The following is a 17620-nucleotide window of genomic DNA, read 5'->3' on the forward strand; positions in this document are numbered from 1 at the left end:
ATTGTGTTTTATGTAAATTTACAGCTCGGTCCTGACAGTCCAACACTATACACTGACACCCAGACACACATGCTAACATCAAATACTAACACACATACACTCATGATAACACCATACAGGAACACAAACACACACATGCTAACACCAAACACTCATGCACAGGCATGCTATCCCCATACACCAACACTCTAACACTACATCCAGATATACACACTAATGCTAATGCCATACAGTAACACATACGCTTATACAACATATACATGCACGCACACTATACAACATATCCAACACACACCCACTGACTCTAACACTATATATATATATATAGTGTTGGGGTGTGTTTATATATGTATAGTGTAAGAGTTAGTGTGTATATTTCTGAAATACACACGCTGACTCTAGTACTTTATATACATTCTGACTAACACAGCAGTACTTACACACACATTAACATGCAGGCATGCTTACATACAAACATACTAACATACTTACACATATAGGAACATACCTACACACACAGTATCATACTCACACACACTTACATGCTTAGACAGACTAACATCCTTACTTACACACACATACTAACATGCACAGATACAACAACATACTTTCACACACTGACATACTTATTTTACACTTACAAGCACAAACTTACCCTTTGTTGGCTCACGAGGAGGTGGGCCTGTGCCAGCTATCCTGCTCCCTCAAGGTCCTCACATACTATATCTGAGCACCAGGAAATTACATCATATTCCAACCTACTACCACGGGTCACATTGTGGAAGTTACGTGACCCTGCTGGGCACTTCCCTAAGGCCAAGTAGGGGGCTAATTCCTGGCATTCTCCCCAGGGCAGTTACCAGACATTGTGAAGGAAATCATTATCTGTTATTCTGTGGAATATTACTCTTAAACAGACTTGGGAGGGAGATTAAGTAAATTAAGGCACTGAACTAGACTTTGAATAATAGAAATCCCCTTCTAAGATACCCTGTACTTGACTGTGAATAATGTAAAGTTTACCTTTAATAAAGTACAGTTGAATACATTTCCAAACCCAATTATTCAGAAGATTAATCAGAAGTAATTTCCTAATGGCAATATAATTCTGGTAAAGGTCATATCATAGCAATAATATGTATGTATGCAATGAAAGACAGTATCTGGCTAATGTAACAATTTTTCAAACCACCATCAATATTTTAATGCTATATCTGGATGAGCTGATTTGTCTTGATGACTGTAAGAAATAAGTTAGAGATAACATGATGATAAGGCATTTTAATACTTGGGGATGTGGCCAATCGTGATCAAGTATGGCTGCCTGAGGTATAAGCGCTCTTCAAAATGGCCAATATCCTTATGTGGAAGGACTTTTCTATTATGCTCTCTCAGGCCCTCTCTAAATCTCTGAAATCTGTGGCCTATGGCATGACACCCTTAAGATTGGAGATTTAATGCTGAATATGGTTGACACTCTGAAAGTTCAGTTGTCAAGTCAAGGTTTGCGGCTGCAGGGACTTTTGCCATCTATTTGATGACTTCGTAACCATGGGAGGCAAAATAATGTAAGAATCTGTGTCAGAGAGGTCTTAAGATATCAGGATGATACTCATCAAGATGTTTGACCAGATCCTGGACAGAGCACCTCATGATATCAAATTTGAAAGGGCATAAAGAGCACTGCAACCACATCCAGGCCCTTCACACTTGCTGAGAAGCATCATCTGATATGTGGTTAAGGAAGACATCTGCTCCCATGGGCTTTTTGTTTTTTTCTGCAGTTAATTTTCTTCCATCTAAAATTCCCTACTTCATCCTCTATGGATTTATAATAGGTATTACTCTCACATAAATATCCAATGTGTGTAACCAAGATACTGGCTTTGTTCAGAGGTTTTTGACTCCTGTGTGAGAGAAGAGGCACCATTTTGTATCCTAGGTAGGCCCATTTTCCATTAATCCCCCTGGTGTTTGCCTTCACTATACTGTTCATTGACTTACTTCTTTTTAGCTGTGATATTAACAGGTAAAAAGTTTTGTTGTATGTTGTATGTTCTTTATGTACATCTGTTTTCTTTCTATTGGTCCATGGGATATTGTTCCCCTTTTCCCCAATATAAGTAAGTCTTTTGGATTCAAAACTAAGAACGGGGTATCCCCTTTTTTCTAGTAGAGATGGTTTGGCATGTTGATTGATCCCCCTCCCTGCCCCCTTGGCCTTTCTCACTAATTTTCTATTTCTAACTTTTTTCATTTCCTTGTCTCCCCTTTCCTTAATATTGTGGCTCTATTTAAACTTTTTATCCACTGAAAACTGTGAGATTGCTATGATGTCCACTCAGATGGCAACTTCAGCCTCTGTCTAAATTTCTTAAAATTCTTAAATCTTAGAAAATACCGTATTGGCCCGAATATAGGCCGCACTTTCCCCCCCCCACCTTAAGTCTTTAAAGTGGGGGTGCGGCCTATATTCCGGGTCTATGCCGGGCAGGCAGCGGGGTTAGGATACAGATCCCCCGCAGCCGTGCAGGGGACCTGTATCCTACTCTCTGATACGCTCAGACAGCCTCCCGTGCCGGCACTCCCCTGTGGATTGTCTAAGCGCATCGCGCAGACGTTCACCGGCAGCGGCGATGAGCGTGAACGACCTCCGCTGACGGCACGGAGGTTGTTAATGCTCGCATCGCCGCTGCCGGTGAACGTCTACGCGAACAATCTTCCTTGCTGGTACTTCCCACGGCGGAAGTGCCGGCACCGGAAGTTGAATACGCGTTATGCGTAGATGTACCCCGCCGGCCCCGCAAGACCCCATGGAGTCTGCACCGGTAAGTCTGGTGGGGGGGGACATCTTGGGGACAGAGTGGCAGCATATCTCGGGGGGGGATAGAGTGGCAGCATATCTCGGAAGGGGGATAGAGTGGCAGCATATCTTGGGGGGTGGTACATCTTCGGGACAGAGTGGCAGCATATCTTGGGGGGGCAGACACTATTTTCTTTAAAAAAGCACCTAACTTTTAGGGTGCGGCCTATATCCGAGCCAATACGGTATAAAAAAAAAGAAAAAGGTTCAACATTCTGCCATCAACGTTGCCATCAGCTAGCCAGGGCTCTCAGTCGGGATCAACCATGGACTACAACCCCGACTAGTAGTTACCTACTGAAAAATGGAGCAAACTATTAAGATTAACATGCCCAATTAAAGTCCAGGCCCAGGTGACTTTACATTTAAATGTTTTAAAAATGTCCAGAAAATTCTTCTGCCACCTAGCCACTGGGTTTTACTTTGTTCTTACCAACCAGTTAGATCATCAGGAAAATATCTGGAGCAGTGCAGGAGTATGGAGTAGATATTTAATAGATTTAGCTTTCCTATTGTGTTTTCCATAAACATGCTTAAATGTATCATTTCCATTCCTAGCAAGCAATTTTCCCATCAACAATTGTATTATTGGTATGTATCATACCCCTGAAAGTAAATATACAAGCTAGCTATACAAACCAAAGTGACTGTGGCTGGTGGAGACAAAAAACATGTAAGTGATGACTTTGATACAACAGTGGTCCTCATGATGCTCGGTAATTTAGGATTACATTTCAAATGAAGAATGTGGGTATTTTTCCAAGCCATCTGATAAAAAATGGTTCAGAGTTTCTAGGCCGAAAGGGCCACTTGGCTTCATGATGTATCTGAACCAATGATTCAGTAACAGTTATTTTTTCTCTATGTCGAGATGTTCTAAATATGGGTTAGAATTGACAGGAGGGGACACATAATTAGAGCTCTGCCCATTGCTCGCTAGAGCCTTGAAGCAGCCCTGGGGTGATTTACAGATTATTGAAATATGCCAAATTCTCATTCCTTCCCCCCTCCTTTGGAAACAGAGGCTGAAGAAAGGCGTTAAAATGCAAGGAATGACCTTCCCTGTCTGTATCTGCCTGTCACCTATTGAACTAATCAAAATGAACTGGAGAAAGCAGACTATTCAAAGCTGTGCAGAGTGCCAAGCAGATGTGCGTACGCCTGCAAAGAGATTGAAAAGAATGACTCACCCAGTGGGATACATGCAAACATAAACATGCTGTTTCAGTACCCTAATACACTCACACTTACAAAAAGCACTCATCATTTAGATATGTGTATGAGTGCATTGATGTCTACATTTATGAGATTATGTGAAAATATGCATCATTTGGGATTTATGTAGAGTCTAAAGGGAAATGGGCACTGTAGAAATGCAATAACATCATCTTGGTCTTTATAATCCTGACTGACCTATAGCTCTCAAACCATTTTGGATCAGAATTCTTCTTGTTGACAATAAACACAGATTGTAAATAATACTTGCCATGTATTCATATGCAGCTGCCACCTGGGTCTGAATTATAACGAAGCCTGAGAAATCATACTGTCATCAACAGTAAAGGTTCTTGAGATATATCCCAATGCAATGATAAAAATATGTTAATATACATCAGAAATGAAGCAATGTTCGGAAGCAAGTCTGAGCGCATATACCTGTTTTAGTTGGTACATGCAAAGTAGCCACAGTATCGCACCACAATTTAGTTGGTAAACCTGACAGATACAAAAAAAGGGATAAAATGTGCAAACCGCAATAGTGACAATGTACTGTAAAAATGATTTGGAAGAGTGCACAAACAAGCCAAATACATTAAAGTCGTGTCTAGAAAACACAACATAATGAACTGCAACATCATAAGTGGTGGTATCACATCCGCAACAAAAATATCTAGTAATTACATTTATACATATAATTATGCTACAATCCTAATATTCAACATTGAGCCAGTCATGCACTTTCGATACCCCAACTCGAAATCTCACGTTGTCCGTAGACTGGTGAGGCATTACATATGATCAGAACTCATTCCCCTGGCAGGTGATGTCATCACTGAACCATGGCTCTTTGTTCATGCGGATGACAGAGCGCGGCCGCCAACATCAGGAAAAAAGGCACGACCTCAAAATGATGTAAAAGCGCAATAAATGTCCCCATTTTTCCCCCATTAAAAAGGTGACTGATCATTTAAACCATCACACAGGCTCCAATAAATTCTACTTCTCTGGTGATAGCTAATTCTTTTTAGTCTGACATCGCTCCTGCTGGCATTGAAAGGGTTAATGCTAATATACTGCCAGCCTGCAGCAAGACCAGTATCATTAACTAAGGTCTAGACTGATTTGCTTCCAAGTCCCATGGGAAGAAAGATGATTACAGGGGCGTTAGAAGGCCGATACGCCCCCCCCCCACCTTTTAGACTGAAAGCTTCAGCAAATCTCCACTTATGAAGAATTGTGTATACCTGCCCACACTATATTTCAAACCATGTTAGCTGTGCTGATTCAATAGAGATTTCGAATGACAAAGGCTTGTCAATGCTATAAAGCTCTTTCATGCTGACATTTCGCTCTGGATTTCAATAGCTTGTATGGGATTCACTGTAGGTCGTGTTAACATTTTATTGTGATCGTCATTATAGCACTTATCAAATTCACAACACTTGAGAGTTTTAAAACACATAAGGGTGACGGGAGATTGCGTATGGAAGCTTCAGAAATGTTGATAATGAATATTACAGCAATTTTTACTGTTTTGCCTTCAAACCGAGACTAAGAAATTCTGCTAAGAACCTATAATAATACCCCTGGTGCTTGTGTCGCAAATTATTAAAGGCAAAGTACATAACAGTATCTTTGGCAAAAAAGCATTTCAATTGATATATCTAATGTTTTGTTACAATAGCCAAGTGATCAGTGTTCAGTTGTATAGCTGTTTCTATCTGTGTCTTTTTGAATTTGCATTGTCATAGATCTCTTGCCTTTATCATACCCCTCAAGCTCTGCCTTCGCCTTTACAATGATTAATGCATGATGAACCCCTCTCCCCAGACATGCCGTTGCCAAGCAGATTGCGACTGTATTTTTCAGACTTTTATACAAAGCTCTCCCAGATATACTGTATGTATACATCAGTGTCTGGATCAGCATTGCTGGTATCACGGGTGATCTAGTCCGGTGGCAACTAGAGGCAGTTGTCCCTCACCCCTAACATTGATTGTAAGGTATATTGATATATATATGCATTTTTACAGTGAAAACATGATTACAAGATTAATAGTACATTGTTTTTACTACACCCCGCATTGATTTTTATAAAATATTTCAAAAATAAAATAATAAAATATTCCTACAGATATGATTAAGATGGGTTTTTGCTAACACATATAAATAATAAGTAATGCTTAACATATATGTGAGCAGTGTTTAATCTCCATGTGTGATCCTTTCTGCAATCATTGCAGCAAATTGTAAAGACATATCCAGGATCTGTTATGGGTCTACACTTAACATATAAAACAATTTGTAAATTAGACCCTCAAAATACCATTTGAACTCCACATTTGGTGATTGTTTGTCTAGCACAATGTATAGATCAACATTTTTATTCTATTGGACTGTAAACAGATTGCAGGTCCATTTTAAATGACATTGGTGGTATCAGGCCCGGACTGGCCATCGGGCACACCGGGCGTTTGCCCGGTGGGCCGGGCCACGGCAGGGCCGCATTGACTTAGGGGCTGATGGAGCTGCAGCTCCAGGCCCCTACCCTACCTACGGCCGCATTAATGCAGGGCATAAGGGGCACCTGCCCCTTAAGCCCGCCGCAACTGCGACCGGGTCCGCCACTCTAAGGGGCCGGGAAGTCCCCACCAAGGCCGGCCTTACGGGTCTGCGGCCGCACAGGGTTTAAATTAAAACATCGGGGGTTTTTTTAACTTTATTTAACATCCTCCATGTTAAATAAAGTTTTTTTTTACTTTATTTAACATGGAGGATGTTAAATAAAGTTGAAAAAAACCCCGATGTTTTAATTTAAACCCTGTGCGGCCGCAAACCCCTAAGGCCGGCCCTGGTGGGGGCTTCCCGGCCCCTTAGAGCAGGACCGGCCTTTGGGGTGTGCGACCGCACAGGGCGTCACACTCTAGGGGGCGGTCCGCCGCTGGAGGAGCAGGCTCGCAAGGGAGCGGTATCGGAGGTCTTTAACAGACCTCCGGTTCCCTTGAGTGATTTTAAGCCGGGTTCAACCCGGCTTAAAATCACTCAAGGGAGCCGGAGGTCTGCTAAAGACCTCCGATACCGCTCCCTTGTGATCCGCGCGGCAACAGCTGCTGTGCGCCGGGGTTTGTTGTTAGATCCCGGCGCACAACACTGAAGCCGCGCCCACCGCTGTCCGTGCCCTCTGAACCGGAAGAAGACAGAGAAGACAGAAGAACTGAAGAAGAGGAGCGAAGAGGAGGAAAAGGAGCTATAAGGAGAAAAGAGGAAAGGTAGGAAAATATTCAGTGAGAGTGGATTAGTATATATGTGTGGATTGGTATATATGTGTGGATTGGTATATATGTGTGGATTGGTATATATGTGTGGATTGGTGTATGTGTGGATTGGTATATATGTGTGGATTGGTATATATGTGTGGATTGGTATATATGTGTGGATTGGTATATATGTGTGGATTGGTATATACGTGTGGATTGGTATATACGTGTGGATTGGTATATACGTGTGGATTGGTATATACTTGTGGATTGGTATATACGTGTGGATTGGTATATACGTGTGGATTGGTATATACGTGTGGATTGGTATATACGTGTGGATTGGTATATACGTGTGGATTGGTATATATGTGTGGATTGGTAAGTGTGTGAGAGTGATGGGTGTTATGCTGTACCATTTCCAATGTCTTTTTCATGATCTAATTATGCTCTAAAAGTACATCATAACTCCCATCACTCTATACTGTTCCATACAGTGGCAGAGCTGGGAGGCAGAGGCCTTGCACCCTCACCGCAGGACTCCTGAAAGGTAAGTGAACTTCAAAGAGGGAGAGGGTAGATAGTTAGGAGGGGGTAGATAGGGAGAAGGGCGTGAGACGGGGGAAAGGGGGTAGATAGGGGGAAAGGGGGTAGATAGGGGAGAAGGGAGTGAGAAGGGGTAGATAGGGCAATCATACTCCTATCATGCCAAGTCTGCGAGTACATCCTGGAATCTGGGTATGCCTGGGCATGATAGGAATGTGATTGCTGTTAACAATCATATATATATACATATAATATTGTTTTTTAATTGTTTTGTCCTATTTTGGTGTGTTACTTACTTTAAATAAAAGGGTTTTTTTTATGGTGTGGGGAGGTCATATTCGGTTTCGGGCAGGTAAATGCTGCATTTTCGGTTTCAGTCCAGAATTCGTTTCGGTGCATCCCTACTACTAAGCCAGACAATGAAGTGGTAGGCCTACACCACAACAATGTTTGGCGTAGTATATAGTTATTGGGGTTATGCTGCACTATTGTCAATGTCTGGCTCAATGTATAGTGATAGGGATTACGCTGTACCACTGTCAATGTGTGCCTCAGTATATAGTGATAGGTGTTATGCTGTACCACCGTCATTGTCTGCCTCAGTATATAGTGGTAGGTGTTATGCTGTACCACCGTCAATTTCTGCCTCAGTATATAGTGATAAGTATTATGCTGTACCACCGTCAATGTCTGCCTCAGTATATAATGATAACAGTGAGAAGAGGCAGAGGTGGTAGATAGTGATACAGGGGGATAGATAGTGAGAAAGGGGAGTTTTGTTACAAGTTTTTATTCCTTTCTTTTTTTGGGATGGGGGGGCACCAGAGGAGTAGTCCGCACAGGGCGCCAGAACACCTAAGGCCGGCTCTGCCTTAGAGTGGCGGACCCGGTTGCAGTTGCGGCGGGCTTAAGGGGCTCTGCCTTAATGCGGCCATATAGGCCCAGTCAGTCCGGTCCTGACTGGGCCTATTTTAAGGTAGGAGCCTGGAGCTGCAGCTCCATCAGCCCCTAAGTCAATCCTGCCCTGCCACAGGCGCGGTCGCAGTTGCTGCTTGCTCTGGCAACAAGGTAAATAGGGTGAGGGAAGGGGCTGCAGTGAGAAGGGGCAGAGGGGGGTTAGGTAGTGAGAAAGGGGGAGAGGGGATAGATAGAGGCGGTACATATTGAGAAGTGGGGAAGGGGGTTACATAGTGAAAAGGGGGAACATAGTGAGAAGGGGCAGATAAGATGATGAGAGGGGGTAGTGTGAATGCGTATGAGAATGAATGAATAAATGTGTGGATGAATTGTGTGAATGCGTATGACAATTAATGAATTGCATTCATGGCATTAATGAATGTGTTAATGATTTGTGTGAATGATTAAATGCAAAGATGGTACATGAAGGGTGGGCTTTAACAATAAATAAATAAATAAATATGGGCTGCTCAGGCTTAAATGCCCGGGCCTATTTTTTGTCCCAGTCCGGGCCTGGGTGGTATGGTAAGTATTTTTACTTAGGTACTCATTGTTGTATCTTCAAATTTTTGTATATTTAAAAGCAGCGTTTAGTAATACACGTGCTTAACCCAGCTTTGAAATGAGCTTCTGAAACATGGACTAGAATTTTGCTCATTTACTGAAAAAATATGGCTGGGTGGCCTTCACGTATATATAAGTAACCATTACAAAACAAATTTGATATATGAACTATTTATATTTAGCTGTCATGTCTGTTTGCAAACTCCAATGGTAAGAAATGTAAGAGGAGTGTTTCTGGGTTTTTTTTTATTAAATTTTTACTTTTGAGCAAATTACCGTTATTATTCTCAGCAGCATACTGGTTCTTGAAACCCCTTGCTACCAAATTGCTTTCTTGCGGGTTTAATGTGAGGAGTAGCACAGAATGTCCACAGATCCAAAACATAATGACTTACTTTTTCATTTCCCACTGACACCATTAGCAGGTGTTAACAATGCTGCTAAATTCCAGAGCTTATTATGCAGCTCCAGATGTAATTATTTCTCGCACATGAAGCTGCAACAGCTAAAAACCCTTTAATGATTTTTGAAGAGGTAACAGCACCACCCTGATTGGCAGCAAAGTGTCACTGAAGGGTCCATTAATTAAAGCAGAGTAATAACACATTCATTCCTTTTTATATTTGTTCTATCTTCTGTACTCCATGTATCTCTCTATCTCTGCCTCTCTCTTTTCCCTATTCATGTCATGTCTTGTTCCTTTCTCTTTGTCTCACCTCTTTTGGCTCTTTCTTTCTGTGTACATTTTCTTTTTCCTTCCTTCCTTCCTTCCTTCCTTCCTTCCTTCATCTCTCTCACTCTCTCCATTCTCTGTCCCTCCCTCCTCTCTCTCTCTCTCTCTCCCTCTCTCTCTCTCTCTCCCACTTTTCTCCCTCCTCTTTCTCTCTCTTTCTCTCTCTCTCTTTCTCTCTCTCTCTCTCTCTCTCTCTCTCCCCCTCCTCTCTCTCTCTCTCACTCTCTCTCTCTCTCACTCTCTCTCTCAAAAATAACCTGATCCATCTACATTACTACAGGTGGGAAGTCTACTCCACATGCCATTTTCTGGTCTGTAGGCATCTGGGTTTTTTCAGTTACAAATTAATTGGTACAGTCCATATACGGTGTCCAGAGCTTCAGCTTGTAGTGAGGTCTGCAGGAGTTGTGATTAGAGCGGTGGAGGTTATTAAAGAGGGACTTGAGGGATAACCAGGATTTCCGGAATAACCCTGAAAATATTTCAGTTTAATACTTACTATAAAGACTCTTGGCTATGGCTTGGTAAGATGCATAAACCAGAGCAAATGACTTTTTAGGCTACAGAATTCCTGGGCTGTCTGTGGTCTTTGAGCACTGGGGTTGTACAGCGCTAGCATAGACTAGTTCAGTGCTAGGTTGGTGGGGATCTGCATTTGGGTCACTGGACTCAGCAATTTATCATACTGAATTGGTTGCCACTGGACTCTGCAAATCACTTTCCACTTTCTGTTCTTATTTTCTTAAATCTCACAATCCAATTTTTTTCCACAGGGCTGTAAATCCGGAACTAAAGTCCTACGCACTGGGAGTTCTTTTTCTTCTTCTACGCTTAATAGGTAAGTCTTTATCGCTCTTGGGTATTCATTTCCTTGATCCGTGTATGTTAACACATTTAATAATTATTTTTAAGGTCTTATATTTTAGGTAGATTCTCAGTGTCAAACATTATGTTATTACATTTCTGATATGATAGTATTTGAGCCTCCCAGCTACTTTATTGATACAAGTTCTACTCACCTCTGGCACAGGTGTCATCTATGAAAATAATTCTTGAGATTGGTGTTGCAAACAGGCAAGACAGACTGTTATTTACTAATCCAAAAGTGTGAGCACCAAGTGTAAACTGAGATGCTCCACACACCTCTAGTGTCTCAGACTGGAAGGAAATTAAAAAGATGTGCGAAGAAGTAGCAGGGTATACTATTGCACCATGCAGTAGAGAGATAACTATTATAAGCACTTACCGTGTGTAGACGGTTGAGAAATATCCAATGTGTATATGTAAAAAAACAGAAAGAAAAACTCATTGGGCAATTTCCCCAAATTCTTACATTGGTAAAAGTCTTAACTAGCAGCAAGGAGTCCATCTGAAGACCAAGAAAACAAATAAAATGCTCATTACCACACAATGCTTTTACCCCCTTTCTGGGATTCCTCAATTTTACAGATTATTTTCCAACCATTTAATGCCTTTAATGCTTTAAAAATTATTGTTTCTTAATGATTACTTTTTTCTTAAGGGGTCAGAGGTTTTTTTTTATGATAGATAAAAAAGCTCATAGCACAACAAACATTTTAGCTTTTAGATGTAGATCTAGCCAAGTATGTGTGATTTTTTTTTATATCTCAGTTTTATTAGAAAAACTGCCTTGAATTTAGCATATTGAAACCTACTGTTAAAACAAAAGCGTTAAATGTTATTTTGATTTTTTTTTCTATATCTGCAAGTTTATTATGAATCAAAAGGTTTTTTTAGCAAATCTACAAAAAATGCAAGTAGAAAGGACATTTTTTTGCAAATGTATCTTCTGTCTACTTTTTGCATGTAAATTGGCACACTTTTTGAGTACAAATATAAAAATAGTTTTTCAATAAAACAAGTTCAGAAACCTTTAGTGTATAACTGGCAAATGCTGTTTTAGTCAAAGTTGATACCTTTTATTAGGCCAACATGAAAAATGTAACCTTACATTAGCTTTCGAGACCTTGAAGGTTTCTGGCAAACCTCCTAAAATGATTCAGCCTAGCTTAGTCCTGTCCTTTTTAATATGGATGCCTATATATCATGGAGCAGAATAAACTCTGAAGGGAGAATTAATTGGTTTAATGTAAACTTTGTATTTCTAAGAAAGTAGTTATTACTTATTAAAATGTATTAACTGCTTAAGCCTCCTTAGAACGCACCTGTACAACCTTAAAACTTGTGTCAAGAAGCCCATTAGGACCTAAAGGTACACCCTAACTACATGGGAGATCAAGCTGTGTATCGACATCCTGGACACTCTGTTGGCAGAAGCCAGAGTTGCTAACATCTAAAAAATTGACCCTTAGCCCTTCCACAATAAGTGTAAATTTAAAAAAAATAAAAAAATTAAATAAAATGAAAAAAAAAGTCAATAGTATTAAAAAATATATAATATGGGGTAAAATGTAAAGCATGGATGGGGCACACTGAAACAAATATATGTACTACTGTAATCAGATGTTCCTGAAAATTAATTGGGTCATTGTTGAACTGTGGCACCTACAGTACAGAAGAACATTTATGCAAAATGCATTTTTTTTCTATTTTAGTACCTTTTTTTTATTACTAATAATTATTGTTTTTCTATTCTTTATATTATTATGTATTTCAATTATTTTAAAAGAAGCACATTATTCTCGAGGAACAAACATATGTATCAATTGTGTGGGTTCATCAAATATGGAAAAAGGGAATCATGGTCTAACAAACATATGGTGAAAATTAGAAAAATATTTTGGTCCCTTAGTTATGAAAAATGCACAGCAAACAACATTTTTAATGAGAAACATATCCCGTGCTATCTCATGTTCTAACTTTTACACCTATATCCAATATATTGCAAATCTGCAATTGCGGCAAAGAAAAAATAACTTAAGTCCAAGTTTTCTGGAATACAAATGCAATGACAAAAGATATGTGAACAATCACACCATACAAACTAATGTCTGGTGCCAGAAAAACCCAACATATGCAACCGCCACATCCTTAGTGAGAGCATCCCATCCACAACAGTATGTAAAGCATAAATTATGCACCCTCAGTGTTTCATTAGTTTTTCATACCATTGGTTAGTCTAGAGACTGTTAAACAGATGGAACAGAGGACACATTTCACTTATTTACAAGATGAGGCAAATATGTATTGTACATGAAACTAGGGTTTGGGAATTTCTGTTGGGTACAGTTTAATCTGAGGCTTTTCCCCAATCTTGATCCTGTGTGGGTGATCTGTACAATTGTAATAACTGAGCAATAATTTTCAAATACATTTCCCAAAACAAATTGAGAATGATAATGATGGTAGTGACAGTTATTTACACAAAGCCCTTGAATATTAGTTTTCACCAGCATTTTAGTATTCTGATGAAATTATTATTCATTTCTCTAATACCCATTGTAATTATACTAATGACTCTGTACAAAGTAAATATGCAATTATATGTCAACTCTTGTGTAGCCAGACAATTAATTTATGGGAAGTTTTATGACTAGGAAAATGCTTTGTGTTTCCAAACAACAGTGCCTGTGGGTCATTGTTAAATTATAAAATGCCTCAATGTTGTGAAAACTTTCATAGACCTGAGGTTTCAGAATAAAAAAAAAATCATATTGCTCAAACTACTGAATCACCATTATGCATGTCTGATAATTAATTTCATCCTTTTGAGTTAAGAGGGTAAGTACCATGAAATAAATGCAGTGTGATATAATGTCCAATATTGTTAAATAGTTTTCATTTATATTGTTGCAGTAAAATAGTGGAAACCACCATTGTATGTAGTTATAAACTTACGCGGGGAACTATCCCGATTTCCAGAGTGCTACTTCCCCAGGTCACTTCTCTCTTCCTATGGGCAGAGGGAGCAGCATTTGGTCATGGCCACTCTCCACCTACTTGTTCTACTCAGGTCTGTCTGGAGCTAGCCCTGCCCTTATGCACAGCTAGCCCTGCCTACATGACCTGATAGCACTTGTGAAGCTGCTCCTGGTAGCATGCCCTGGGAAGCTCCCAGGTTTGGTCATATCATATCCTTCATTCATATGTTTGTGTTGTTCTGCGGCAGCACTTATGAAATCAATGATCCAGTACATGGTACCAGTCAAGTAGAACATGATTCATGGAGGGACAAAGGACAGGAGATCAAAATGCTTTGCATTGCATAGCCAATGGACAAGTAACCAGGGACAGCAACAGGGGCAGCTCATTGGGCAATGTGAAGACGAAGTTCTCATGTACTTAGTTTGAGGGAGGTTTCTTTGGGGGCATGCACATGGCTTTTGCAAAGGACTAGAGGGGGATTAGGCCCAGTTTGATGAATCCATTGGATAACAGTGGGAATTCTGTACAGATTTCAGTTGGTAAATGGTGATATTATCCCTTCCAATCAATATAGTCTTTGTAAAGCAGCCATCTAGAGTGGAGTAAAAAAACAGATCAAGTCTAAAGTGATCCAGAGTTTCATCAAGAATGGTATCTTAAAATCTTACAGAGAAGGACACTTTGGGTTTGTTTGAAATAATCTGTTCTGTAGTGGTGATGAGATTTTTTGTAAAATGCTTTGTTCCAAAGACCAAGTTTTATGAAACATTAAAGCTCTGCATTATATAATAATTTAGAGTGTATAAATTAGTGAGACTGAATACAAATTGCTGGATATTAACGAGAGCTGGCAGGTCTGACACCACGACAAGCTTCTGTATCTGGCAGTCATGACAACTAGGTCACCTACTTCCAGCTGCACAGAATTCACTCTGGGGACCTAAAGATATTTAGCAGATTAGGAACTAGTTTTATTCTCCGTCGTGAGTTATTCCGTCTAAATGAATAAGAAATCTTGGTAATTTCCTTTCCCATTATCTTTCTTATGGAGCCAGATTTTCCTTGGTTTTATTTACAAAAGATGACAAAGTGGTGCATTACTGATTCAGCTGAAGGCAAACTTGATGGTGTTGTCATTTGTATGCATTGCATGAGTAAAACAGTTAAATGGGTAGCTATTTAGGAGAGTTAAAGTAGGGAAGGAAACCATTTTCCTTTAATTAAGTATCTGAGCTTCTATTCTGATCATTATAAGGATGATAAGAGTACACATGGCTGTGTGTCTTGCTCAACAGCTCTGAGACAGAACAGCATTAATGAGCTGCAAGGAAATTTCCATTCCAACACAATGGTATTATTCCTGCAGGGTGTATTGAAGAGAAATCTCTGCTTTGGATACATGTAATTGAACCGAATTCCCTTGCAAGCACCTTCTGCAATGAATATGTTAATAACTATACATTTTGAAAGGTTAAAGGCATCATTTTTTGACAATGTGCCCTTTGTACACGTTTTTACGTATACACGTATACAGATGAAATAAGTTTTGAGGTCCCTAAACAACCTCATTACAGATTTCATGACATAAATGAATTATGAAGACTCTGGGAAATCCAGAGGCTTATGACTTTGTGACTTCCTTGTAATACCAATGTATACGGTTGGTTCTCTTCTATTTTCTACAAATGTTTTTTCTATTATGAAAAATCTATATATGAAAGCTGGGCTGGATATCTATTTCAGGCACCTATGGGCACAGAAAACCACTGGTGCCTCTACACCAGGACTTTTCGACTCTAGTCCTCATGTCTGAAAACAAGTAATAATTATATGGTCTAATTCAGTTTTAATTGAGATACATGTGCACAAGCTGGGACATCCAAATTTGTGTCCCATGAGACCCTTGAGGACTGGAGTTGCGCATTCCCTACAAGATAAAAAAAAAAAATATATATATATATATATAGACATGATTTGGGAGAAAGTATAATTATTAGACTGGATCATATACTGGATTCCCTTGGCACAAATACTACAAGCACCAAAAACTACCGTATTGGCTCGAGTATAGGCCGCACCCGAGTATAGGCCGCACCCTAAAAGTTAGGTGCTTTTTTAAAGAAAAAATTTAATTTAAAGTGTAATAGATATGCTGCCACTCTGCCCCCCCCTAGGTTTACCAGTGCAGACTCCCGGTGTCTTGCGGGGCCGGCGGGGGACATCTATTCTACGCAGAACGTTATGCACACCGAGCAGACGTGCCGTCAGCGGAGGTTGTTTACGCGCATGGGCAGGGGAGGCTGTCTGAGCGTATCGGAGAGTAGGATGCAGGTCCCCTGCACCGCTGCGGGGGATCTGTATCCTAACCCTGCTGCCTGCCCGGCGCCCGGAACTGCATGTCCTGGGCGTCGGGCGCTAGACCCCGAATATAGGCCACACCCCCACTTTAAAGACTTAAAGTGGGGGGAGGGGAAGTGCAGCCTATATTCGGGCAAATACGGTATTATCTTGGGAGGGAAACAAGCCTACCCACTTCTCACAATGGCATTTCAATGTGTTGTTCCGCAGGATGTTGGGAGCTGGCAATTATTGAATGTCCACAATTGTTTCCATAGTAAAACAGCAGTTCGATTGACACGTTATTCTATGTTTTCCAGGTTTTATTCCTCCACCACTAATCTTTGGAGCTGGAATCGATTCCACCTGCCTCTTCTGGAGCACCATTTGCGGGGAGCAAGGAGCTTGTGCGCTGTATGATAATGTTGCCTACAGATACCTATATGTTAGCATTGCTATAACTCTTAAGTCCCTAGCTTTTATCCTGTATACAACCACCTGGCAATGCTTAAGAAAAAACTATAAAAGATATATTAAAAACCATGATGGTGGGCTCAGTACAAGTGAGTTTTTTGCCTCTACGTTAACCTTAGATAATTTAGGACGAGACTCTTTGTCCCAAAACAAGACTCAAAGGACAAAATTCATCTATAACCTTGAAGATCATGAATGGTGTGAAAATATGGAATCTGTTTTATAGTAGAAGGCAGTTGGACTTCGTTGTTCATTAAAGATACTTTATTTTTGTCTTGTTTTTAAAGGAAAAAAAACAACATTGCTTCTTTCATATTCATCCTGAAATGACTATGGGATGGTCTAACAGAAACAAAAGAGATGACACTTTTAGATTCTAAAGACCTCCAACAGCTGGTCTTCCTTCAAGGACAGTTTCTGCTTCGAATACCAAGAATTGTTTTGATGCTTTTAAGTGCCAGAAGGATGTGACACAATGCTTTGGAACTTTGGTTGATGTTGCTCTCAGAAGACTTTGTAGTTGACAGAAGTGGATACTAAGTCAACCAAAAGCATGAATCTGGTATAGACCATAATAAAGTGCATTGCTTCATACGGATCCATTCAACTACAACCCTTTTGCTAGGAAATAGCTAAGGTACAATATATATTCTCTCAAACATCATCTGTGGCATAGATCGGAATAGCAGCCCAAGATTACTAAAAAAAAAAATAAAAAAAAAAGCTTTTCCCTTCATAACATTTATTACAGTTACTCTAATTAGATTCTGGCTTCTTATTCAGTAAAAATGTTACATGTACCCTTAGTCTTTAGGAAAAGCA

The 17620-nt window shown here is 40.1% G+C and overlaps 1 protein-coding gene across 1 annotated transcript in view; it reads left to right on the forward strand.

The window, feature by feature from the left end:
• Nucleotides 1-17024, forward strand: part of SLCO3A1 (solute carrier organic anion transporter family member 3A1) — a 115411-nt gene extending 98387 nt beyond the window's left edge. Inside the window, exons 9-10 of the mRNA XM_089485718.1 lie at nt 10915-10979; nt 16645-17024. Coding sequence (XP_089341844.1) covers nt 10915-10979; nt 16645-17024 — 445 coding nt within the window. The remainder of the gene's footprint in view (nt 1-10914; nt 10980-16644) is intronic.
• Nucleotides 17025-17620: the final 596 nt, after the last annotated feature.

Source organism: Sceloporus occidentalis, unplaced genomic scaffold, assembly GCF_023333645.1.
Source record: "Sceloporus occidentalis isolate IW3139 unplaced genomic scaffold, rSceOcc1.0.p SCAF_26, whole genome shotgun sequence".
NCBI lineage: Eukaryota > Metazoa > Chordata > Lepidosauria > Squamata > Phrynosomatidae > Sceloporus > Sceloporus occidentalis.